The following is a 26,942-nucleotide window of genomic DNA, read 5'->3' as shown; positions in this document are numbered from 1 at the left end:
CATGTAAGATGACAAACTTAACTGATAAATGTTGTGCATTCTGACTGCCTCACCTGACCAGCCATTGCCTCATCTCTCTTCCTTTTCCCAGCCTGCCTATTCCATAAGGCACAGCAATATTGAAATTATACCAGTTAATAACTCTACAGTAGCATATAAGTGTTCAAGTGAAAGGAAGAATCACAAGCCTCCAACTTTAAATCAAAAGCTAGAAATGATTAACTTAGCGAGGGAGGCATATCAAAGCCAAGACAGGCTGAAAGCTAGGCCTCTTGCATCTGTTAAGTTGTGAATAGAGAGGAAAATTCTTGAAGGCAATGAAAATTGCTACTCCATGGAACATAAATGATAAGAAAGCAAAACAGCTTTATTCCTGATATAGAGAAAGTTTTAATGGTCTAGATAGAAGATCAAACCAGCCACAACATTCCCTTAAGCCAAAGCCTAATCCAGAGCAAGACCCTCTCTTCAATTCTCTGAAGGCTGAGAGAGGTAAAGAAGCTACAGAAGTTTTTGAAGATAGTAGAGGTTGGTTCCTGATGTTTAAGGAAGAATTCATCTTCATATTATAAATGTGCAAAGTGAAGTAGCAAGTTATCCAGAAGATGTGACTCAGAGTAAATTCAGCTACCCTAAGCAACAGATTTTCAATATAGATGAAACAGTCTTCCTTTAGAAATATGTGGTCAGTTTAGGACACCAGTTTTGCTCAGCAGTTGGGGAAAAACTCAGACTGTTCTTTTTGGTTAAGCGCTACTGCAAGCAGGACTATTTGAGGGACCATTCAGCTTGCTGTGTGTACTGGCTAGGTTCCTGAGTCAGGCAGCCTCAAGACTGTATTCAATAATGAGCAGGGCTATGAATTGGTTTTCATGCCTGGACACATCAGGATAAACAGCTCTAAAGCCAATAAACTCTTTAGATATTTAGTTCAAAAATATTTTCTGCCATTTCATATGATTCCTTTTAATTTTGTGGATTATTTCCTTTGCTCTGCAAATTGCTTTTTCTGTGTCTACTGAAATGATCATATGGTTTTTATCCTTACTCTTATTGATATGATGTATTATGTTGTTTGGTTTGTGAATATTGAAACTTCCAGGCAACTCAGGAATAAATTCCACTTGTGATGAGTGATTTTTCTTTTCTATTTTTTTTAACTGTATTGTTGAATTCCATGCCAGTATTTTGTTGAGAATTTTTGCATCTATGTTTATCAGGGATATTGGCCTTTTTTTTAGTTGTGTCTTTATCTGGTTTTGTTATTAGGGTAATACCGGAACTCATAGAATGAATTTGGAAGCTTTCTTTCCTTTTCATTTTTTTGGAATAGTTTGAGATGAGTGAGTATTAATTAATTCTTCTTTAAATACTTTTTATAATTCACTGTGAAGCCATCTGTTCCTGATTTCTTTGTCCTTTGGGGGTTTTCTGATTCCTGATTCAATTTTATTTCTAGTTATCAGTCTGTCCAAATTTTCGATTTCTTCTAGTTTCAGTTTTGGTAGTTTATATGTTTCTAGGAATTTATTTCTTATAGGACTGTCGAATTTGTTGCCATAAAGTTTTTCATGGCATCCTCTTATAATTGTTTGTATTTCTGTGGTGTTGATATTTCTTCTCCCTCATATGTGATTTATTTATTCGAGTCTTTTCCATTTTATTAGTTTTTTTCTTCAAAGAACCAGCTTCTGGTTTCATTGATTTGTTCTATTTTTTGTTTGTTTTTTGTTTTTATATTATTTATTTATGCTCTAATATTTATTATATTCTTCCTTCTGCTGGTTTGGGGTCTTGTTTGTTGTTCTTTTTCTAGCCTTTTTAGTTGTGAGATTAGGCTGTTTTCTGTTTTTGTTTTTGCTTTTTTTGGAGATTTTTCTTGCTTCTTGAGGTAGGACTATTGCTATAAAATTCTGTCTTAGACTACCTTTTCTGCATCCTAAAGGTTTTGGACTGTTGTGTCTTCACTGACTTTTGTTTCCATGTATTTATTATTTATTTATTTATTTTTAGTTTTCTGATTGACCCACTCATTGTTTAGTAGCATGTTATTCACCTGCATATATTTGTGGTCTTTCCAGATTTTTTTCTTGTGATTGAATTCTAGTTTGGTAGGATTGTGATCAGAAAAGATGCATGGTCTGACTTGGATCTTCTTGAATTTGTTGACGCTTGTTTTGTGGGCTAAAATACAATCTACTCTGAATAATGTTCCCTGTGCAGTTGAAAAGAATGTATATTCTGCTATTTTAGGATGGAATTTTCTTAATATGCCTTTTAGATCCATTTGTTTTGGTATGTCATTCAAAGCTATTGTTTCCTTGTTAATTTTCTGTTTAGATTGTCTGTCCATTGATATAAGTAGGATGTTGAAGTCCCCTACCCTTATCATGTTATAAATTAATTCCTTTGTGTTTGTTATTAATATTTTTACATATTTTAGGGTGTTCCTGTGTTGGGCACATAAATATTTCCAATTATTATATCTTCTTGTTGGATTGGCTTCTTTATTATTATAAATAATTATCTTCTTACAGTCTGTGTTTCTCTTGTTACAGTCTTTGTTTTAGTCTACTTTTTCTGGGGCATCTAGGTGGTTCAGTTGGTTAAGCATCTGCCTTCAGCTCAGGTCATCATCCCAGGGTCCTGGGATTGAGCCCTGCATCAGGATCCCTGCTCAGCAGGGAGTCTGCTTTTCCCTCTAATCCTCTCCCCACTACTCATATTCTTTCTTTTGCTCTTTCTCTCTCTCTCTCTCACACACACACTCTATCTCTCAAATAGAGAAAATATTTTAAAAAATAAAGTTACTTTTTCTGATATAAGTATTGCTACTCCAGCTTTCTTTTGACTCCTTTTGTCTTGCTGCTTTTAAGATCTTTTCACTATATTTTACCAATTTAATTAGAGTATGTCTTGATGTGTCTCCTTTTGTTGATTTTATTGGGAATTCTTTGTTCCTCCTGAATCTGGATTTCTGTTTCCTTCCCAGATTAGAGAATTTTTCAGCTATTATTTCTTCAGATAAATTATGTGTACCTCTTTTTCTCTTCTTCTTCTGGAAGTCCTGTACTCTGAATGATATTACATTTGATGGAATCACTGAATTTCTAAAGTCCATTATTTTTTCATAATTATTTTTCTTTCTTTTGTTCAGCTTGATTACTTTCCATTAGTCTGTCTTCTAGGTCACTAATTTGTTCTTCTGCTTCTTCCAGCCTGCTGTTCATTCCATCAAGCATGTTTCTCATTTCATTCATTGAGTATTGTCTTCTCTGTTTCTGAAAAATGCCATTGGAATTTTGGTAGGATTACATTGAATCTGTAGATCATTTTAAGTAGTATGGGCAATTTCACAATATTAATCCTCCTAATCCATAATCCCAGGATAACTATTTACCAGTGTCTTTCATTTTTTACATGAATATTTTAGAATTTTCAATGTATATATTTTTTTACCTCCTTAGTTAAATTTTTCTTAATTATTTTATTCTTGGGCAGCCCCAGTGGCGCAGTTTGGCACTGCCTGCAGACTGGGGTGTGGTCCTGGGGACTCAGGATCGAGTTCCGCATCGGGCTCCCTGCACGGAGCCTGCTTCTCCCTCTGCCCGTGTCCCTGCCTCTCTCACTCTGTGTCTATGAATAAATAAAATCTTAAAAAAATTATTTTATTCTTTTTGGTGTTATTGTCAATGGGATTGTTTTCTTAATTTTCCTTCTGTTAGTTCATTGTTAGTATATAGAAACAACTGATTTTTGGGGGGATGTTGGTTTTGTAGCCTACAACTTTACTGAATTCCTTTATTAGTTATGGCAGCTTTTTGGTGTAATCTTTGGGATTTTCTATATATTAGATCATATCATCTACAAACAGCTGATTTTACATCTTCCACTGCTTTGTTCTTTGTTCTTCATGCTCCCAGGGAACTTGTGGATTCCAAGCCCTGTTAGCTTCCATAGCTGGGTGGCAGCTGTGGGAGATGGGGCTTTAGATGTGTGGACAAACACCTTTCAAGGAGAATATGGAGATTTAGTTTTATAGTTGGATGATGAGCCAAGGGGAGAAAGCACAAGAAATTTCATCATGTTGGGTACAAAATTAGTACCTCAAGGTACATATTTAGTACCTGACAGCTGCCAGATACTAATTATGTACATTGTCAGCTCCCAAATGCAGGCTAAGTAGAAGATCAACCCCCAGGCAGCAGCTGAGGATGTATGCAGGGACAATTTCAAATCTTTGCATTGTCTCCTGTTCCTTCTGCTCTCAGTCCAGGAAATAGCTGTGGGAAGTGTTCACCCTTCTATATATATTTTTTTTTCCAGTTTAGCATGAGTCTGTGAGATTTGTGAATGCTGAGCCCTGTAAGGTCCCAGAGCTAGGTGATTTGAGAACTAGGCACTAAGGTGGCAGCTACAAAAGTTGAAGTTCTAGATGTATGGATGAACTCCTACTAGGAAGAAGCTAGAAGCTTAGTTTTATTGTTTGATTAGTCCAGGAGGGATAAGGAAGGGGAAGTACTCATTGACTTTTTCAAGCTACTGGGAGGATCCCATTCTGCACCTACATAGAGTCTGATTAGAAGCTGGATCCTCAAACTGCAAATGGGAAAATAAGCAGTCATATTTTTTTCCAGGATGAAACTAGGATTTGGTTGCTCTTGCATGACCCCTCTGTAATGAGCCCAAGGAAATAGTCATGAGAAGTTATTATGTACCTTTTTAAAATAAATACTTGTTTAATTTGGATCTGGGGGATCATGAATGCCAAGCCTTCTTGCCTCTCTGAACTAGGTGATGTGGAAGTCAGCCCCTTGGGCGGTTGCCTTAGAAATCTGGGTGCTAGATGTGTGGTTCAAATTCTTTGGTCCTGAGGAATAAACTGAGATCTGTGGGCCCCCTCTTGATTGCAGGGCATTGTTCCATGGGTGCATTTTATGGTATTATTAAACTTTCCTTCCTGTTTCAATATTTTCCCTCTGTCACCCAGTGTTTAGGGACACTCAACTAATTTATGCATTTCTCCCAGAGGGAATTGATCCATGTGAAATTATGTATTCAGTGGATCCATGGTGGGAAAGGAGAATATAAGGAGTCTTTTATCCTGCCATCTTGCTGATTTCAAGCCTCCACATATATTTATTTTTAATCGGGTTAAATAACATTGCTAATTTTATTTCGTAGAATGCTTAATTTTTTTTCTATAAAATGTGTTATACTTATTTCTGGTAGGCAGTTATCTATCAAGCATATTGACAATTTCAGGCTGGCTTTTGATATTTTAGAGGTTGAATGTTTAGAGTAACACTTACTCTAAGGCCAATTTCTTCTTATCACTAGAATTTTATCCTTCTGTGGTCTCCACTGAATGTTGTGAGCATTCAGTGATATCTCTCTCCTCTAGTTGATCAGACCTTGGATATTTCTCAGAACTTTGTGAACTATGAGAGTTATTCCTCAACTCCCTAATAGTTCCTTGTAATTGTGTTGGACAGGTCCTGATTTGACCAAGTGATTCCCACCTTCTTGTATTTGTGTCATTGAAAAAGCTCCACCCGTGAGTGTGGAAAGGACCTGTGACCTTCTTGTAATCAATAAAATATGTCCATGTTGATGGATATAACTCTGTTGATTACATTGTGTTATAGGACAGAAGGTAGATTTCACTCCTATTATGTTATATTACATAAAAATTTATTTTGTCAACAGATAAACTGTCTCACTCTCCTAATGATGTTGTAAAAGCGACTTGCCGTATTTTGTACTGTCCACGGAGACAGCCATGGGACAGTTAACTCTAAGTGGCCTCTCGTAAATGAAAAGAGCCTCTTGCCAATAGCAAAAACCTAAACCTCTTAGTTCTATGGCAATAAGGAAATGAATTTCACCAACAAACTTATTGAATTGAAAGCAGAAATTGATTCTTCTTCAGGTGAGAATACAAACCAGCTGACATGTTGAAAACCCAGTTATTATATTGATGGACTCCTGACCCATAGAAACTACAAGATAATAAATGTTATGTTTTAAACTACAGTTTGTGATAATTTGTTATGCATCAATAGAAAACTAATCCACCCAGCCTCATGAAATTGTACTCTGTGTATAGGTGATTTAATATTCATTAACAGAATATGGGGCAATCCTCCTTCTTCAGTCTAGAAAGTTCATTGAGATAGGAAGCTAGGGCAACTGTAGTTCCCATCTCAATTTTCTACCTTCTCTCAATGATCATAATCTTGTACTACCTATTGTTTAAAGTATCAGAGCATTTGTTTTACTTATCATGCCTAGATTTCTTGTTTCTTGCAGCTGAAGAGCACATTCAGACCCAGTCTTTCTAGTATGGCAGGGATGGAATTGATGTCATTGATTATCACTGCTTCCTGCTAGCTGTCCTTCCTTTATAGTTTACTTCTCTTCCTGCTGAAGTTCATCCTTCCATGAATCATTCATGGCATATCTATAAGTGGTAAACTAAACTGCATTACTACTTGAATGAAAGTAAGTTAGTTTGGCTGATCATTTACCATTTTAGAATTCTTTTCTGTCACTTTGGTGTGTGTTTGCAGGTTACTCATGAACCACAGTGAGAAACCTGGCTCCCACTCTCCATCATCCATTTATTATTGTTTTTAAATTCCAGTAGAGTTGTGCAGTTGTTTTCAGAATTTTTAACCCATTTCTCTGTGAGTGAGCAGCACATATGGCCTCAAGATTCCAGGGAGGGAAGGAGCCACCTACTTTGTAACAGGATGCCTTTCCCTAGATCAAATCTATGAGCTGGAGACCATCATTTCTAACTAGAATAGTACTATGTAGACTTTATTGTCTTTAGTCCTATAGTTCTCTCCTTATTTCATTTAGGTCAGAATATTTTGTCTCTTATCTCTTCAGATGTTATATCATGCATTTGTAATAAAGTTAGATGCTTTTGTCATAGTTTGCCCTTCACCATGGGATCCCCTGACCTTCTAAATTATTTTTTTAATTTGCATATATTAAAGTTCACTGTTCTGTATATGTCTATGGGTTTTACCAAAGGTTTAGTTTCATGTATCCAGTAATACGAAGTTTTACAAAATAGTTTCATTTCCCTTAAATATCCCCTGTGCTTCAGCTGTATTACTGTTTCTAAAACCAGCCCCTGACAAATGATCTGTTCTTTAGTCTCTAGAATGGTATCTTTTCTAGAATGTCATATAGTTGAAATTACACAGAATATCCCCTTTTCAGAGTGGCTTCTTTCATTTAGCAATATACATTTAAAATTTATCTGTATTGGTTTATTGTTTTAAAATTCATGCTTTTCATTGCTAGTAGTATTCTATTGTATAGATGTATCTTAGTTTATCTGGTTCCCTATGATAGGACATTTTGCTTATTTTCAGGTTGTGGCAATTAGGTATAAAGCTGTTAGTAACATTCATATGCAGATTTTTGTAGACATAAGTTTTCAAATCAACTGAATGAATACCTAGGATAATAATTGCTAAATTGTATATTAAGATTATATTTAGTTTTATAAGATTTCCAGATTATCTTCCAAGGTCACTGTGTTTTGCATTTCCACCAGCAATGAATAGGAGTTCCACATCCTCACCAGTATCTGGTATTGCAAGGTTCTGGGTTTAGCCTTTCCAATTTTTGTGTAGTAGTATCTCATTGAGGTTTTAATTTGTATTTCCCTAGTAAGAGTAATGTTGAACATATTCTCATATTCTTATTTTCCATCTGTATATCTTCTTTAGTAAGATATCTGTTCAGATCTTTTACTCCTTTTTTAATTGGATTGTTTGTTTCCTTACTGTTGCATTTTACATGTTCTTTGTATATTCTGCACACATTTTTTTTCTTATTAGGTAAGTGATTTACAGTTTTTTCCCAGTCTATAGCATGTTTTTTTTTGTCTTAACATTGTCTTAATAATGCTAACAAAATATTTTAAATTAAATAAATCCAACTTATTATTATTTTTCTTTTATGGATTATGATTTTTCTATCATATCTAAAAACTTACCAACACTAAGTACACCTAAGTTTCCTCTAATGATTTATTAGAGAAATATTTTAAGAAGTCTATATTTTTAAAGTTAATATTTGTGTAAGGTATGAGGTTTGGGTTGAGTTTCATCATTTTGCTATAGACATCCAGTTTTCACAGCACCACCAAAGCACCTTTGCACTTTAAAAACATCAGTTGATTATATTTTGGAGGGCTCTATTTCTAAGCCCTTCTTTTCTCTTTGGCCAATACCATGCTGTCTTGTTTATGATAGGTTTATGGAAAATCTTGAAAGTGGGCAATGTGATGGCTTCAACTTTGTTCTTCCTTAGTATTTTGATGACTGACTATACAAGGTCCTTCACTTTTTGTTAGTTTTTTTGTAATTAATTTCCTACAGTACCCATAGTGAGTAAATGAAATAAACATACCTAAATCTTCATTTCTCAGCAATTTTGAAATAATATTTCTTAACTCTTGCTTCTTTGCTGTATTATTTTTATGTACATAAATTCTTATTAGCTAATGTTGGGAGTTTTGGAAAGAGCTTCTCTCTTATTTATTCTTGCAAATATTCCACTTTATAAAATTACTTTGTGTTTAATCTCAGGAACTTTCTTACCTTTTGTGTTCAATCTTATCGATTCATATTTCAGATATATCCAATCTCCTACTCATGATGATAATAATTTACTTAAAAATCAACAATTACATTTTAATTTGTGTGATCTATAATTGGATCATTTTCATAATTATCTTTTATTCCTTCAATAAGAACTCTCTGCTCTTCTTCACATTTTAGCAGTGTAATATAGTCACAAAGTATATGGTTTCTCTGTCAAGTTCTAATATTCATTAAATGTGTTATCTTAGGAGAGTTAATCTCCTTTCCTCAAGATGAAAATTATTATTATTGTGAGGATAATTTTTTAAAAAACATGTAAAGTGTTTAAGACTGTGTGATAGGCATATGACAAATGTTCATTAAGTGTTAACATTTTTAGAATACTATTCCATTCCATTTAATCTCTAATTCTGAGGTGTAATACATACTGTTTCTTCTGTAAGGATCTTAAAGGTACTTATTTTTTCAGGTCCTGTATTACATACTTTATGCTTTTCTGGGGAGTAATTTATTTCATTTGTTGAATTTGATACCTTTCCTTTTTGATGTAGATATTCCTCAGAAGTTAAATTGTTTTTCTATTGTGTACTTGCTATTGTAGTTAAGATTCTATTAGACTTTGCCTCTGTTTTGAATTTGGTCTGAGATAATGCATTGGTTCTGCTCTAGTACATTACAACAGATTAGAGGAATGACAGTGATAAGATTTGCCTCAGTTCTGGATTATTAGTCATATGGTCTTCTGAGTCTATGTGATTTTGTATTTCCTAGATGTTTTCATTCATAAGCATCACTGGCCTCTCTCAAGCTCACAGACTCCATTCCAGCTTAAAATTAGAGATCTTTCTTGTAACTGATTTGTTTTGGAAAGAAATTGTGCATTTGCTAGAATAGATGTCTGTCTGCCTTTATGGAGATAGTACACTGACTGTGTAAACACACACTAAGTCCTCTCCTGTTCCGGAATGCCACCACATGAGAATAATGAGCACAGTTACAACTCAGTTCTCTTATTAGAGCTCCTATTCCTGGAGCTGCAGCATTCCCTACTAACATGTTTCTTGGGTCTTTTTCCCTCAGTTTTATATGTTGAGAATTGCTAAGTGGCTCTAAGTATATATAGTAGTATGTGTATGTATGTTATATATATATATATATATATATATATATATATACATATATAATGTAAATTTCTTATTTCATTATAATTGGTGTGGGATGTAAGCCTGCAGCCATGCCTTTCATTTTGACTAGTAAAGTTTATATTTTCCTAAATAGAGACAATTATAATGTTGAATTATATTTTTCAAAATGTAGTTGCATTTTTTCTTTTCAAAAAAAGCCCTATGCATTAAACACTGTAATCCTAAATGTACTAGAATAATAGATTCTTAATATTTAGAATAATAAATTCTGAAGAATACACTAATATTCTAAAGAGATTGTGTCATTTTTTAAATTGAGGCAAAAGTGGCACACATTATATAAGTTTCAGGTATATAATATTATAATTCAACATCTGTATGCACTACAAAGTGATCATCATTTAAAGTCTAGTTACCATCCATAAACATACAAATTATCTCCTTTATCTACTTTACCCACTCCTGACCCTCTTTACACTCTGGTAACCACCAACTGTTCTCTTTATCTATGAGTTTTGGGGTTTTTTTGAGTTCATTTGTTTTGTTCTTTTTAGGTACCATGTATAAATGAAATCATACACTGTCTTTCTCTGACTTATTGCATTTAGCATTAAACCTTCAAGGCTCATTCATGCTGTCATAAATGGCAAGGTTTCATTCTTTTTGTGGCTGAGTAATATTTCATGGGGTGCATCTGTGTGTGTATATATATATATATATATATGTAATATATATATATATATATATATTACATCATCTTTACTTATTCATCTATTGAGGACTTTTAGGTAGTTTCCATTTCTAGGCTATTGTAAATATTGCTGCAGTGAACATAGAAGTACATATATCTTTTTGAATAAGTGTTTGTTTTTGATAAGTATTATCTATGGATAAATAACCAACAGTGGAACAGCAGGATCATATGGTAATTTTGTTCCTATTTTTTTTGAGGAATCTCCGTACTATTTTCCATAGTGGCTGCATCAATTTACATTTCCACCAATAGTGTACAAGTGTTCCCTCTTCTCCATGTCCTTTCCAACACTTGCTATTTCTTGTCTTTTTTATAATGGTCATTCTAATTGGTGTGAGATAATCTCTCATTGTGGTTTTGATTTGCATTTCCCTGATATTTAGTAGTGTTGAATATCTTCATATGTCCCTGTTGGCCATCTGTATGCCTTCTTTGGAAAATAGTCTATTCAGATCCTCTGCCAATTTTTTTTTTTAAATCAGATTTTGTTGTTGGTGCTGAGTTGTATAAGCTCTTTTGTGTATCTTGTATAGTAACCTTTATCAGATGTATGACTTGCAAATATCTTCTCCCATTTAGTAGACTGACTTTTCATTTTAATGATGATTTCCTTTGCTGTGCAAAAACTTTTTAGTTTCATATAATCCCATTTGTTTATATTTGCCTTTTTTCCAAAGCCTTTGGAATCTGATCCACAAAAGCATTGCTAAGACCAATGTCAAGGAACTTACTGCTTATGTTTTCTTCAAGGGCTTTTATGGTTTCAGGTCTTACATTCAGGTCTTTAATTCACGGTGTATTTATGGTGTTAAGATAGTGTATGGTGTTAAGATAGTGGTCTAGCTTAATTCTGTTGCATATAAATAACCAGTTTTTTCCCCAACACTATTTATTGAAAAGAAAGTCCTTTGTTCATGGTGTTCTTGGATCTTTTGTCATAAACTGTCCATATGTATGTCACTTATTTCTGAGCTCTCAGTTCTCTTCCATTGATCCATGTCCATTTTTTGTGCCAGTGCCATATTGTTTTGATTGCTATAGCTTTAAAATAGGTTTGAAATTAAAGAGAGTAATATATTTAAGCTTTGTTCTTCTTTCTCTAGATTGCTTTGGCTGTTAGAGATCCTTTGTGGTTTCATACAAATGTTAGAATCATTTGTTGTTTTTCTGTGAAGTACGCTGTTAAAATTTTGATAAAGATTGCATTGAATCTATAGATTGCTTTGGGTGGTAGGGACTTTTTTGACATGAAAATTTATTACTGTCATGTTTTCACCATCAAAACTTATGATCTTGGTTTTTCTTCCTTGCCTTAGTATAAGACCAAAAGAGAGACACTGCCTACTTTGACAGCATTAAAGCAAACGCCAGGAATGTCACTGGCAGCATGACCTTTGCAACCAAATCTAGAAACCAGAATTTCATCATTTTCAAACAACAATCATTGGGTACAAAAGCTGTTATTTTTTTGGGACATTCTTGATCAGCTAACACCCTGACACATTTCCTGATGAAAGAATTTAGCTATTTGGCTTCAACCTCTACTTTTTCCAGTACAATTCCCTTTGCATGGAAGAACCTCCAAAAAGATTGCCCTTCAGATCTGTGCACAAATGGGCTTTCTTGTATTTTTCATCAGGCCACTTCTGATCTCTCAGTGACTATTGGCAGCGGAAAAACTGGGACACTTGCCCATCCTGATAGCACCATGGTCTTATAGGGACTTTTTAACAATATTAATTATTCCAGTCCACAAACACAGAATACCTTTTCACTCATTTGTCCCTTCTTAAATTTATTGTATCAATATATTATAGTTCTTTGTACAGACATCTTACCTCCTTGGTAAAATTTGTTTCTAGATATTTTACTCTTTTTGATGTAAACATTATTGTTTTTTAATTTATTTTTCTGGTAATTCATTATTAGTATATAGAAATTTAACAAATTTTGCAAACTAATTTTATATTCTGCAGCTTTACTTAAGTTATTCTTCCTAATTGTGGGTTTTTTGTTTTTGTTTTTTTGGTGGTGGTATCTTTGTATATATCATATGCCACCTGCAAAGGGTGACAGTTTTATTTCTTCTTTTCTATTTTGGATGCCTTTTATTTCTTTTTATTGACTAATTGTTGTGGCTAGGACTTCCAACACAATGCAGAATAAAAGTGGTGAGAGTGGTTTCTTGTCTTGTTCCTGAACTTCAAAAAAAAAAGCTTTCAGGTTTTCCCTATTGGGGTGTTAGCTGTGGGTTAGTCATATATGGCCATTATTATGGTGAGGTACATTTCTTCTATCAGCACTTTTCTGAGAGTTTTTATGATTGGAGTTGAATTTTATTGAATACTTTTTCTGCATCTATGGAAAACATATGAATACTTTTTCTGCATCATATGATTTTTATCCTTCATTTTGTTGAAGTGTATCACCTTATTGATTGCAAATGTTGAGGCATTCTTGTATTACTGGAATAAATCTGACTTGATTTTGTTGTATAGTCATTTTAATGTATTGTTGGATTTGATTTGGTAATAATTTTTGAGGATTTTTGCATCTGTGTTGACCAAACATATTGGCCTATAATTTAATTTTTCACATTGTCCTTGTTTGTTTTGGTATTATACTAATGCTGGCCTCAAAAAATGTATTTGGAAATGTTTCCGCTTCTTCAGGCATGTTTTTTTTTCAAGTTTTTTTTTTCTTTTGAATCTATTCACAGTGATCCATATGATCATGCATTTTTGTTTGTTGGGAGGTTTTTGATTGTCAATTCATCTCCTTACTAGTAATCAGATTTTCTGTTTCTTCATGATTTAGTTTTAAAAAATTGTATGTTCCAAGAATTTATACATTTTTTGTAGGTTATCAAATTTGTTGGTGTGTTCATAATAGTCTCTTATGATCTTTTAGATTTCTGTGCTGTCAATTTTAACTTCTGTTCCATTTCTGATTTTATTAGTGTGTTCTTTTTATTGTTTTTTGTTTATTTGGTTTTGACTTTATTGTTAATTTAGTTAAAGGTTTGTCAATTTTGTCTTATATTTTCAAAGAGCTAGTTTACTTTCATTGATCTTTTCTATTTTTTGTCTGTTTTCACTTATTTCTTCTCTGATGTTTATTATTTTCTTTATTCTATTGACCTAGAGATTTGTTTTCTAGCTCCTTAGGTAAAGAGTTAGATTTATAAAGTAGGATTGTGTTGCTATGATCTCTTTTAGACCACTTTTGCTGTATCCCAAGGATTTTGATATGTTGTATTTCTATATTCATTTATCTCTAGGTATTTTTTCTTTGACTTCTTTGTTGATTCATTGAGTGCTCACTAACATGTTAAATCTCTATCCGTGTTTTTTCCAGTTTTCTTCTTGAACTTGATTTCTGCTTCTATTCCATTGTGTTTGGAGAAGATACTTGATATGATTTCAGTATTCTTGATTTTTGAGTCTTGTTTTATGGTCTACCATGTGACCTGTCCTGAAGAATGTTTTATGTGCATCTGAGAAGAATGCATATTCTATTGCTTTTGGATGGAATACTCTTTGTAGAACTATTAAGTCCATCTGGTTTGATGTTTTTTTAAGACCAGTATTTCCTTATTGATTTTCTGTCTGGTTGATCTATCCATTGAGATAAGTTGGGGTTAAAGCCCCTACTCTTTTACACACACACACACACACACACACACACACACACACATTTTTTTTTTTTTTTTGAGAGAGAGAGACAGAGGGCACGGGTATAGGGAGAGGGGCAGAGGAAGAGGGTGAGAGAATTTCAAGCAGGCTCCACACTGAATGGTTAATCTGATAATCCCGAGATCATGACTTGAGCTGAAACTGAGTCCAATGCTCAACTGACTGAGCCACCCAGGTGCCCCAGTATAACTTTTAATTTCTCTGCTTATATACATTGGTATTTGCTTTATGTATCTCGGTGTTCCTATTTTGGGTGCATATGTATTTTTTTGCATATGTATTTATGAATGTAATTTCTTATTTAACTGACCCATTATGTATCATTATGTAATATCTTTCTTTTATCATTATGTAATATCTTTCTTTATTATAGTCTTTGTTTTATTTTTTTGAAAGATCTTATTTATTCCTGAAAGGCAGAGACATAGGCAGAGGGAGAAGCAGGCTCCCTGCAGGGAGCCCAATACAGGACTCAGTCTTAGGACCCCAGGATCACGACCTGAGCCAAAGACAGATGCTCAACCATTGAGCCACCCACGTGTCCTCAGTCTTTGTCTTAAAGTCTATTTTTTTGGTTATGAATATAGCTGTGCCAGCTTTTTTGTTTGTTTTCATTCTGTGGAATATCCTTTTCCATCCCTGCACTTTTCAGCTCATGTGTATCCTTTCCTCTGAAATTAGTTTCATGTGGGTAGAACACAGAACACAGTCCTATTTTTTTAATCCATTCAACCACTTATTTCTTCTGGTTATAGAGTTCACTTACCTCTACAGTAACTATTGATAGGCATGTAGTTATTACCATTTTACTAATTGTTTTTCGGCTCTTTTTTTTTTTTTTTTTTTTTTGTTCCTCTCTGTTCCTTTCTTCTTGTCTTTCTCTCTTCCCTTGTGGTTTGATGTCTTTTGTTAGTGCTATGTTTAGGTTCCTTTCTCATTTTTCTTTTGTGTATTTACTTTTTGTATGTATTTGTGATTATTTTACCATCTTTATACTTGCTTAATAAGTAATTGATCCACTACCTTTACTGTGCACTTACCTTTTCCGGTTAGCCTTTTTACTTTTATATATTTTCTTGTTATTAATTGGTATCATTTCAGTTTACAGTTTAGAGAAGTATTTTTTTTTAAGATTTTATTTATTATTCATGAGAATGAACAGAGAGAAGAGAGAGGCAGAGACACAGGCAGAGGGAGAAGCAGGCTCCATGCAGGAAGTCCGATGTGGGACTCGATCCCAAGTCTCCAGGATCAGGCCCTGGGCTGAAGGCCATGCTAAACTGCTGAGCCACCTGGCCTGCCCTAGAGAAGTCTTTTTAACAGTACTTTTAAAGCCAGATTAGTGATAAAAAATAGGTTTTGCTTAACTGGAAAACAATCTCTTACTCAATTCAGAATAATAGCCTTGCTGGGTAGAGACTTTTTGGTTAGAAGTTTTTCCATTCAGCACTTTGAATATATCATGTCACTCTCTTCTGGCTTGCATTGTTTCTGCTGAAAAATCTAGTCATAGACTTATGAGATTTCCTTGCATGTATTAAGTTGTGCTTCTTTTGCTGCTTTTACGAATTTATCTTTAATTTGACTATTTTCAGTGTAATATATCTTGGTGTAGATCTGTTTGAATTTATTTTATGAGACTGTCTAGGCTTCCTGGATCTGGATATCTGTTTCCTTCCTCATATTAGGGAATTTTTCAGTCATTATTTTTTTCAAATAAGTTTTCTGGCTTTTCTCTATCTCTCTGCTCCTTCTGGGATCACTGTAATCTAAGTACTATTCCATTTGATGTTGTACCAATGGTGTCTTACTTATCTTCATTTTTAATTCTTTTTCCACCACCACCATCCCACTTCCCAGTCTGGGTGATTATCACCCTGCTGGAGTGTTTTTTGTTTTCGTCTTTTTTTTGGCAAAATGGTGTCTTTATCTCTCCTATCTCTCTCAATGCCGTCCTTTTTGTCTTTGTTCATCCAGTTTTGTTCAGAGTAAATTACTCCATATGCAGTTGTATATTGGTTGTACCCATGGGAGAGAGAGTGAGTTCAGGATCTTCTTAGCTTGTTATCTTGAACACCGCCCCTGCTCCACCCTGCAGAGTGAGTCTTGAGAAAAAGTACTGTTTCATTTTATATATTTCTGATTTACTAAGTCATTTTTATTTATTTGCTTATTTCAGGTGATTTATATCATTACAATTGATGAAAAACCATACACTCTGCATCTCAGAAAACAGTAAGATATAATTTTCCATTAAAGCTTAGATTTCATTTTTTAACTATTTTGGTATACAATTTAATTTAAGAATGCAATATAATGTAGACTGTTCAATCTGTTTTTCAATTAGGATTAATTAAGTCCTGAATAATAGATGAGTAGAATGTTGAATAATAGAAAGTTGGATTTTAATTTTCTAGTTTGTAATTTTCACATTAAGAAATAAGCTACTTATTTGTATATCTTCAACTTATAAAACCATTGAACTCAAGAACTGCAAATTATATGTTAAGTATGTCTGACATAAAATCAAACAATTATACATCAAGTGGTTATTGGCAGGAAATTCAACTAACAACATACATTTTATGAATGTATTAATTACATATGTATTTATTTTAACAACTTTATTGGGTACATTCTTATGTCATAAAACTAATTCAAGTGTATAATTCTGAATGCAGAATTGCAACCATTAACCATAAATCAGTTATAGAATATTTCACATCCTATATGAGATCCTCATGCCATTTCACATTTAATCCCTGTTTCCTCTCACCAGTCCAGGCAATAGTCAATCTACTTTCTGTATCCTATTTTACATTTTCTCAAAATTTCATCTAAGTAGAATCAAACAGCTTCTTCTCTGTCTGCATCTTTGAAAATATATATTTGTAACAACTGGATTTTGTCTGTCTTACATCTCTGTAGATGAACAAGGCTGAAGAAAACTCATCAGTTAATTTATGACTGTTCTTACCTAACTCATGACCATTAAACATATGTTGGCCTTTCTTTCCTAAAGATTTAAAAAATTTATTTATTTGAAAGAGAGATAGGGCGAGCATAGAGGGAGAAGCAGACTCCTTGCTGACCAGGGAGCCCAATGCAGGGCTTGATCCCAGGATTCTGAGATCATGAAGTCAGATGCTTAATTGACTGAGCCACCAAAGTATCCCCATATGTTGATCTTTAATGTCTAAAAAATGTTCTTTTAGAAGACCATCTTAATTGTTTCTTGATAAGAAACAGCTTCATGTTTTTGAATGCCAGTTACTTTTTAGTCTTCATTTTTCTTGACTAAGTGGCAATATTTTGTATAGCTGATCAGTATCTCCTTCAAAAATACTTTATTCATTTGGCTTCTAGAACACTGCAGACTTTTGGCTTAATTATTACCATTGTGTTTATTATTTCAGTTTTGTTTATTTGTTTCATCTTATTTGTTTTTTAAAATTCTTCCTCAACTCTCCAATCTTAGAGTACTCTAAGGTGCTTTTCTTGAATCTTGTTTTTCAATCACCTGGTTATTTGACCCTCTCTTGTAGCTTTAAATACCATTTATGTACTGATTACTCCCGAGTTATATCTCTACTTTATTCCTCTTCAGTGAACACCATATTCATTTATCTGACTACTTGTTTGAAAATCAAGTGTTTGCTAGAATTCTCATACTTCTATCCAAAATGTACTTCTTATCCTTTTCCAAAACTTATTATTTCTCAGTCATCTCAGTAAATGGCAATTTTATTCTAGTTTGTAAAAACAAAACCTTGAAGTTATCCTCTAAATCTTTTTTTCTTTTATTTTCCCTCACAATGGATTATTACACTCCAATGGATTATTAAATTCCTTGTCAACCTTCAAAATATATCCACAATTGGACCTCTACTACTACTACTGTCTTGGTTCAAGTCATTATCATATCTTGCCTGGATGATTGTAAAAGCCTAACTGCTCTCTCTCTCTGCTTCTATTTATTTGCCCTACAGATCATTTTCAACACAGCATTCAGTCTGATTCTATTAAAATGTTGGTCTGAGGGGCACCTGACTGGCTCAGTCAGAAGAGCATAGGACTCTTAATCTCAGGGTTGTGAGTTTGAGCCTCACATAGGGTGTAAAGATTACTTAAATAAATAAAACTTAATAAAATAAAATAAAATAAAATAAAATAAATAAAATAAAATATTTTTTTATAGGAAATTCTACAGGAGTAAGTTTTTTTTTTTAATTAATTTATTTATTTTTAATTTATGATAGTCACACAGAGAGAGAGAGAGGCAGAGACATAGGCAGAGGGAGAAGCAGGCTCCAAGCACCGGGAGCCGGACGTGGGATTCGATCCTGGGTCTCCAGGATCGCGCCCTGGGCCAAAGGCAGGCGCCAAACCGCTGCGCCACCCAGGGATCCCAATAAAATAAAATATTGTTCCAATCTTATCGGTTATCTGTTCATAATCTTCTAATGGCTTCTTATCTCTGTGACATCATCTCTTACTACTGTCTCTCATCTTCAATCAAACTTTCTCATTCCAGTTGCATCACTCCAGTTGTTCTTTATATACAGAATGCATACTTTGGCCTCAGGGTCTTTGCATTTTTTCCTAACTCTGTCTTGAATAATATTTCTATGCAAGTTCATATAGCTTGTTTTCAGGTCTCTACACAATCTATTCATCCTATCCTATCTACACTTTGCAACCAACTTCCTCATCCAAGCCTTATTTATAACATGGCTTAACATCTAAGCCATATGTTTCTCACTGTCATGAGGATCAGTGGTTTTGTCTTTTGTTTGTTGCTGTATCCTAATGCCTAGAAAAGATCAATTAATAGGCACTCAGTAAATATTTGTTAGATAAATACATACACAGGCCCACACACTATTATCTGATATGGAGAATTCAGTCTGTTCTAATTAAAGCATATTGCTATATGAATTCTATATATTTCACATTTATTTTTAATGTTTATATTCATGTTAAACTCATGACTCAACCATATTTTTTTATCTTTGTTTTTCTTAGCTCATTCTTATCCCATAACTTTTTGGTTTATACATATAATGAAACTGGATTTTTGCATTCAGAATCTTCATATTTTAAGGTAAGCTCTAGATGTCTTAGATATTTATTATAAGATGTTTTTTTAATTGAAGTGGCCATATCATTCTTTGGAATATATTTATTCCAGGATGACAATTTAATTTAAATATTTTATTCTGTATAATTATGACCTATTATGTGGTTGATTGTTGTACTTAAAAATGATATGTGATAGAGATTAAACCCAGACTGAAAGAATATTCATTGACACCTTGGTGGCACAAAATAAAAAAGAGTCGTCAAAACCCCTTTTTCTTTGAAAATCTATATGATACACAATCTTATTATTTTCAATTATTTTAACATATTTAATCCTTATAATGTTTGCAAATACATTTTTATTCATAAAGAATTTATTTATGTTTATTTTTTTAAAAGATTTTATTTATTCATGAGAGACACACAGAGAGAGAGAGAGAGAGAGAGAGAGAGAGACCAAGACACAGGCAGAAGGAGAAGAAGGCTTCTTGCAGGGAGCCTGACATAGGACTTAATCCCGGGTCTCCAGGATCAGGCCCTGGGCCGAAGGTGGCACTAAACCGTTGAGCCACCCGGGCTACCCTATTTAAGTTTCTATATTGTTTTTCAGATGCATTGTCATTACCAAGGATATGTTGCAGATATTCCAAATTCACTTGCAACACTCAGCATCTGTTCTGGACTCAGGTAATAGCATCTTACATGATATTTATACATGAAAAACTAAAATGAAACAGTGGCTAGCAGACATAAATCTGAGAAGGCTTAAGGAGAATCCAAATCTGAGTTTCCTTTATGATGGCCTTACTTTTTAATATCAATATTAACAGCAGAGCTTTAGTGCCCATTCAAATGAAATCACTCCAGGGCATCCTGACTGGAGGTTTTTTGTTATTGTTGTTTTGTTTATTTTTTTGTTCAAAATACTGTGCAGAAGGGGATGGTTTCAGTAAAGGAAACTTTAGAACTAAATTATATTGTTGCATTATCTTTCAATTATCTCAAATAGTTATGGAAAATGATGTGAATTAGTTATTTCAATATGCACATATTGTATGCTTTCTGTTTAGATACAGTCAGTATCAGACATAAAACAACTAATTAAGAAGGTCCCTCAGAAGTAAAGGGCAGGGATAAGTGATTTTCACCCATGATGGTGGCAAGAGAAAGGTATTATTAGAGGAATACTGGTCCAGAGCAAAGAAGAAAAGGATTCTAACTTTCTTTTGGTTTTGGTTGCCTAATTTCTAGAATTTACTCATGTCAACTCAGAAAAATTGGCATTCATTTAATGTGGTTTTCATAGCTAACCACCTCTTTAGATATACACTTTATATGCCTGCTATCCCTTATTCTAATCTCTATAAGAACATGAACTTTATTCTTAGAATTCTCAACTAGTGCTTGATTTTTTTTTTTTTAAGTGCTTGATTTTCAACAAGCACTTGGCCTTAATTAATATTCTTGAATAAATATGACTACTCTACAGGTAATATAAAATACTTCACAATATATTTTGTCCTTTAATATTTGAGCAAAACTAAGGCAGATGGGTATCTCAGTTACTAATGGTAAACTGAGAAAAACAGGAAAATAAAATGTTTCTTACTTTTTTTCAAACTGAAATTTGTATTGATTTCTTCTTTATAATTTCCGTGCCTTTGTTGACATTCCTTATTTAGTGAGACATCATTATAATATTTTCCTTTGTTTTTTATATATAGTTTCTTTTAGCTCTTTTAAATTTTTGAAACACCTAAAGTATTTCATAAATTTAATTGTTTAAAATTTTTAACCTTTTTCACATAGATTCTAGATTTGATGGAATCACTTGTATGGTTTTATATTATTGCCTTTTAAATATTCAGGGGATTCCTTCAGTTTGGAAACATCACCTTTGGAATTGAGCCATTGGAATCTTCAGCAAGCTTTGAGCACATAATTTATCAAGTGAAAAATGATCATCCAGATATACCACTGTTAGCAGAAAATTACAGCAATAGTTGGCAGAAAAACCAACCTTATAAAGATAATTTAAGCTCACAGGTAACAGGATTTTGATATTGTGACATACTGTGAAATTATGTAGAATTGTGTTGTGGAAAGAAACTATGTAGCTGTGGAGTAGAAATATCAAATTTAATATCTTCCTTCTACATTTTTAAATAAAACACCCATATTCTGCCTAAAATATATGAAAAGTTATATAATAAGGCATTTCAAGCTTATTAGAATGAATTCTGTTACATATCTTATTTTTTATTTTATTCAAGCAAGAATGCATATTATTGAGTAAAATTTAGAAACCAGGAAGAATGAAGGCTATATAAATAAAAACACTTAAGGAAGACAAGTTATCACTGCCTTGGTAAAATTACTTTTCATATTTTTATGTATGGCTTTATGTACTACGAGAATATACCTTTCTAACATAGATAATCATTTGTATATTGTTAAACTCTTAATTTACCAGTTAGCAACATATAGAGTTCTTGTTTCACAGATGTTTTTCTTTCATCATTTTGAACGTTTTAAATCAGATCTTAGGCCCTTCATGATCGCTGATGAACTGTCATTAATCTTATTGAGTGTTCCTTGTATCTAATGAGTACTTTCTTCTGTTGCTTCTTTCAAGTTTCTCTCTTTATCTTTAGTTAATGACACTTTTCTTATACTGTGTCTCTGATTAGGTTTTTGTTTGTTTTGGCTTATCTAAATTGGAATTCACTGAGCTTCTTTTTTGTGTACATTAATGTTATTCACTTAATTTGGGAAATTATGGGCCATTAATTCTTTGAAAGTCTTTGGCTCTTTTACCTGCCCCCTCACTTTCTGATATTTCCATTATGTATATGTTGGTATGCTTGATAGTGCCCCATAGGTCTATTAGATTTTGTTTATTTTGCCCCATTCTTGTTTCTTTCTCTTCCTCAGATTCTATAATCTCAATAGATCTGTCTGCAAGTTCCCTATTTCTTTCTTCTGTCTGCTTATATCTGATGTGGAGCCTCTCTAATGAATATTTTATTTCAATTATTATATTTTTCAATATGAGAATTTCTATTGATATTGATGTTTTTTTAAATATTTTTATGCCCTTATTTATATATTTAGTGAGACTTTTTATAATAGTCTCCTTCACTTATGTATACATAACTTCTTTTAATTCTTTGAAATTATTCAAAATACCTAATTTAAGGTGTTTTCCTAGTAAATCCAATGTCTAATTTTCCTCAAGGACAATTTCTGTTGATGACTTTTTTCCTGTATATGCCTTATACTTTAGGTCTTTTTTCAGGTCCCATAATGTTTTGAAAACTGAAACTAGTCAGTCCATATAATACAGTGTGACAACTGGAAATCAGATCTCCATCCATCAAATACTGTTGCTACTCATTGCAGTTGTTGTTCATTTAGTGAATTTTTAACTGGTTTTCTAAGTCTGTATTCAGAGTTGTATGTAGCCATGGAAGTCTCTATTCTGTTATCTTTTTGGTGGGTAAGTGATCAGACACAGCTCTTTAAATGCTTGGAACCAATAAGTCTCCCATTTCTTATTGAGAGTCTCTCTGTGCCTGTTGGAGTGTGCCTTTGTCCCTCAGCCAGGCAGTTAACAACAGTGCCTTTCCGCTTTTTTCTCTGCTTGCAGAGAGCCTCCAGATCAGTCAGAAGTGAGAGTTTAGAGTCTTCTCAGGTCTTTCCTACGTATGCATACAGTCTTGGAGATACACTTAGCCTGATACATGTGTATGACTGCCAGATTCCCAGAAATTTGTCACAGTTTTTCAAAGCTCTGTGTGAATATCTTATTCTCCAGCTTTTCCTCTAAGTCTTTTTATTGGTCTACTGTTTGCCCCATGGTCATTCACTGCCCCAGACAACTGTAAACTTAAAAAAAAAATCCTTTAATTTTTTTAAACAAATGCCTTTGGAAAAAGGGCTTTTCGCAATGTGTAAAATGTGATTTAGGTCAATATGGACAACCTGAAATAGATCTTCTAGGAAAAAAATAAATAGATCAAGTCATGACATTTCTTTGGAACTAAGATTTTGAAGTTGTTCCAGCCACATTCTGTTTTTTTTTTTCTGGATATTTCCAGTCTGCTAGTGTTAACTTTAAATTTGGGCTACTAGTTCTCATCTAATGGGGGAAAATACAAGAGCAAATTCAAATTCCACTATTTTTACCCAGGTTAGTTATTTTTCTTGAATAAGCATTCCCTTGATGGCTACAAACCATTTGTTAATTTCTAGAGATCTGAAAAAAAGTTGATTCTAACAACTTTTGCCAGTTCTCTTGATTTTATGTAGGGGAGAATTTTTGGAGCTTCTCAACCTGATTTTAATTGATATATTCTCATTTCTTGAGTTTCACATACCATGTATTTATAATCTCTTAGTGTGACATTTTATTTTTTATTAAATATTTTATTATTATGAGAGACACACAGAGAGAGGGAGAGATAAAGAGGGAGAGACACTGGCAGAGGGAGAAGCAGGCTCCATGCAGTGAGCCCGATGTGGGAATCATTCCCAGGTCTTTGGGATCAGGCCCTGGGCTGAAGGCAGCACTAAACTGCTGAGCCACCCAGGCTGCCCTAATGTGACATTTTAAAATTTGCCTTGTTATCCTTCCTTTGACCTATGGGAAATTTAGAAGTGTGCATAATTAGACATTTTCTAGATATTTTTCTTGGTATTTTTAAAGATTTTATTTATGAGAGACACACAGAGAGAGGCAGAGACATAGGCAGAGGGAGAAGCAGGCCCCTGTGGGGAGCCTGATGTGGGACTCAATCCCAGGACCTTGGGATCACAACCTGAGCCAAAGGCAGACACTCAACCACTGAGCCACCAAGATGCCCCTCTTGGTATTTATTTTGAATTGACTTTTATCATATTCAGATAGTGCATATGACCTTAGTATATACGTTTCTCTATATATCCTGGAGTTATTTTGTGTAGTGTTTTACAGATGTTCATTAGGTCCATTTGTTTGTATTCTTCAAACTTGTTTTCCACATTTTTTTCCTGTAAAAATTTTGTAATTTATATCTGCTGTCACAGCATCCTCCTGTGGGGAACTTTTTAGTGTTGTTCTGTATTTTTTTCATTTTTATATGATATGTCATTATTAATTCTTATTTAAAGTAATAGAAGATACGTTTGCCAAACTCTGACTACACATTCATTGGTTTTGTCCAGAAGTTAGTGAGAAAATTATAATACTGATTTTGTTTTCTCTGAGAGGCAAGCAGGCAACCTCTTTCTTTTTTCCAGATCATTTCTAATTGCCAAGTTATAAACATTGGCTTATCAAGAACACAATGCAAAGACACTCAATGTTAAAATAAAGTGCGCATAGACATATGGATAAGGATACCAACTACGTTCCATATTGGGCAGTTGTTGTAGAAGTATTTGGTGTTGAAATTACATATCTCATATTGCATGTTGTTTAATATTTTCCACCAGTGCCTTTAACATATTAACTGGAATTGCTTTAAATCTTCCAATAGTTCCAACATCTGTTTCATTCATAAGACTGATCTCTCATGATTGTTAGCTTTTATTTTGCGTTTTCTTCTTTCTTGTCTTTATACCTCCCCTCTTTCTCTTTTGTGAAACCTAAATGTGTTACATAAGGCAGTAGATATTGAATTAAATATTAATTTTAGGTTTGGAGATGAGAATACCTTTCTTCTGGGTATTTAACTTGAAATTTTCTGTTAATATATTCAGAATATAGATCTGTTTGTGTATGTTTTCACTATTGCTACCCTCAGTGTATTTACCACATGTTTCACATTCCATTTAGTAATATCTTTTGCTTAAGGTGAATGAAAATTTGCTAGAGGAATATCTGTTCTGTTTAGCTTGGTATTTTTCCACCTGTTTTGTATTTTTAGATAAAATCCATCTCTTTCAGATCTTCCTACTGTCTTTCCTATATTTTTTTTGAGACATTTTAGCACAGGTCATGAATTGGACATGGAGCAGAGAACAGGGGAATTCTGATGTTTGGATTAAAACTCAATGTTAGGAAGGCACTATGAACCTGGATTTGGGAATGTAGTCTTCACAATGTCACCAACTCTCTCCTCCAGATATAATACTGGGCCTAACAAGTATTCTTTACTTTCCTTCCAGAATCAGATCTTTTTATTCATTTTCTTCTCCCAGCTGTAGTTTTTACCGGTGTCCTCAGGATACAAACCACTTTTCCACTTTCTCTGATAGATTAAGTCTTTTGTATCATAAAGGAGATAGAGGAGATCAGTTTGGGTAATTTCTGCTGTGGCTGATGTTCCTGTGCACCAGCCAGCACTATATCTAAATTTATGGAATTCCTGAAGAAAAAGCCTGTAAGAATCTGTGAAATCAACCATCTTAATGACTGCCAGGGACCTCACACTTTCTACTCACCAAGCTTGGCCTTTAGAAATTTAGCCAAAATTCCTAGCTGGATATTCTTATGAGTTTATATGGTTTTTGGTGTCATCCTTACCAGCTAAGCAAATACTTGGTTTCTGCAAGTATTTCTCTCTTCAGATTTTGGTTAGTGGTTTAATCTGTAGCATCAGTTTTTTTGATGGGTTAAGTAAAAATCATTAATATGTAGTTTGTCCAGGTTTCACTTCATTGTGCATATGGAAGCAACACTCCAGTTTTCTGATCTCTGATCTATAACCAGATCACCAATACTGCAAACAACTCTAACTACATACATTTGGCAATGTAAATAAAATGGGTCAATATCCTGAAAACAATGCACTATCAAAACTCAACCAAGATGGAATAGAAAACCTAAACAGTCCTGTAACTATTAAAAACTATTGAAATTTAAGTGAAAGTTTTCTCAAACACAAAATATCTCTGATGTAGATAATTTTATGTAAAATTTATAATACATTTTTAAAAAGAAGATACAGGGATCCCTGGGTGGCGCAGCGGTTTGGCGCCTGCCTTTGGCCCAGGGCGCGATCCTGGAGACCCGGGATCGAATCCCACATCGGGCTCCCGGTGCATGGAGCCTGCTTCTCCCTCTGCCTGTGTCTCTGCCTCTCTCTCTCTCTCTCTGTGACTATCATAAATAAAAATTTAAAAAAAATTTAAAAAAAAAGAAGATACAATGCCAATTCTATATAATTTCTCCAGCAAAAATGATGAGGAGTGAACACTTAACAACTAACTTTGTGAGGACAATATTGTTTTGATACTAGAACTATATACAGATAGTACAAAACAAACAAACCCATTGACCATAGGAATATAGATGTAAAAATTCTGAATAAAAGGATGCCTGGGTAGCTCAGCAGTTGCGCATCTGCCTTTGGCTCAGGGCGAGATCTGGGAGTCCTGGGATAGAGTCCCACATCAGGCTTCCTCATGGAGCCTGCTTCTCTCTCTGCCTATGTCTCTGCCTCTCTCTGCGTCTCTCATGAATAATTAAAATCTTTAAAAATTCTGAATAAAATCCTGTCAAAAGTAATTGAGTAATTTATTAAAAGTATTATACACCATGATCAGGAAGTGTTTATCCAGCAATGGAAATCTGGTTCAATATTTGAAAATATACCAAAATAATCTCCCTTATTACTAGGTTAAGGGGGGAGGGGAAGGTGCACAATCTTCT

The 26,942-nt window shown here is 33.7% G+C and overlaps 1 protein-coding gene across 1 annotated transcript in view; it reads left to right on the top strand.

Moving 5' to 3' along the window:
- Positions 1 to 26,942, top strand: part of ADAM18 (ADAM metallopeptidase domain 18) — a 271,792-nt gene that overhangs the window by 121,248 nt on the left and 123,602 nt on the right. Inside the window, exons 21-24 of the mRNA XM_041751041.1 lie at positions 16,404 to 16,459; positions 19,250 to 19,328; positions 19,917 to 19,993; positions 21,175 to 21,352. Coding sequence (XP_041606975.1) covers positions 16,404 to 16,459; positions 19,250 to 19,328; positions 19,917 to 19,993; positions 21,175 to 21,352 — 390 coding nt within the window. The remainder of the gene's footprint in view (positions 1 to 16,403; positions 16,460 to 19,249; positions 19,329 to 19,916; positions 19,994 to 21,174; positions 21,353 to 26,942) is intronic.

This window comes from Vulpes lagopus, chromosome 4 (genome assembly GCF_018345385.1).
Source record: "Vulpes lagopus strain Blue_001 chromosome 4, ASM1834538v1, whole genome shotgun sequence".
Taxonomy (NCBI): Eukaryota; Metazoa; Chordata; class Mammalia; order Carnivora; family Canidae; genus Vulpes; species Vulpes lagopus.
Note: the sequence above shows the minus strand (reverse complement) of the source record. Positions and strands in the feature narration are given on the sequence as shown.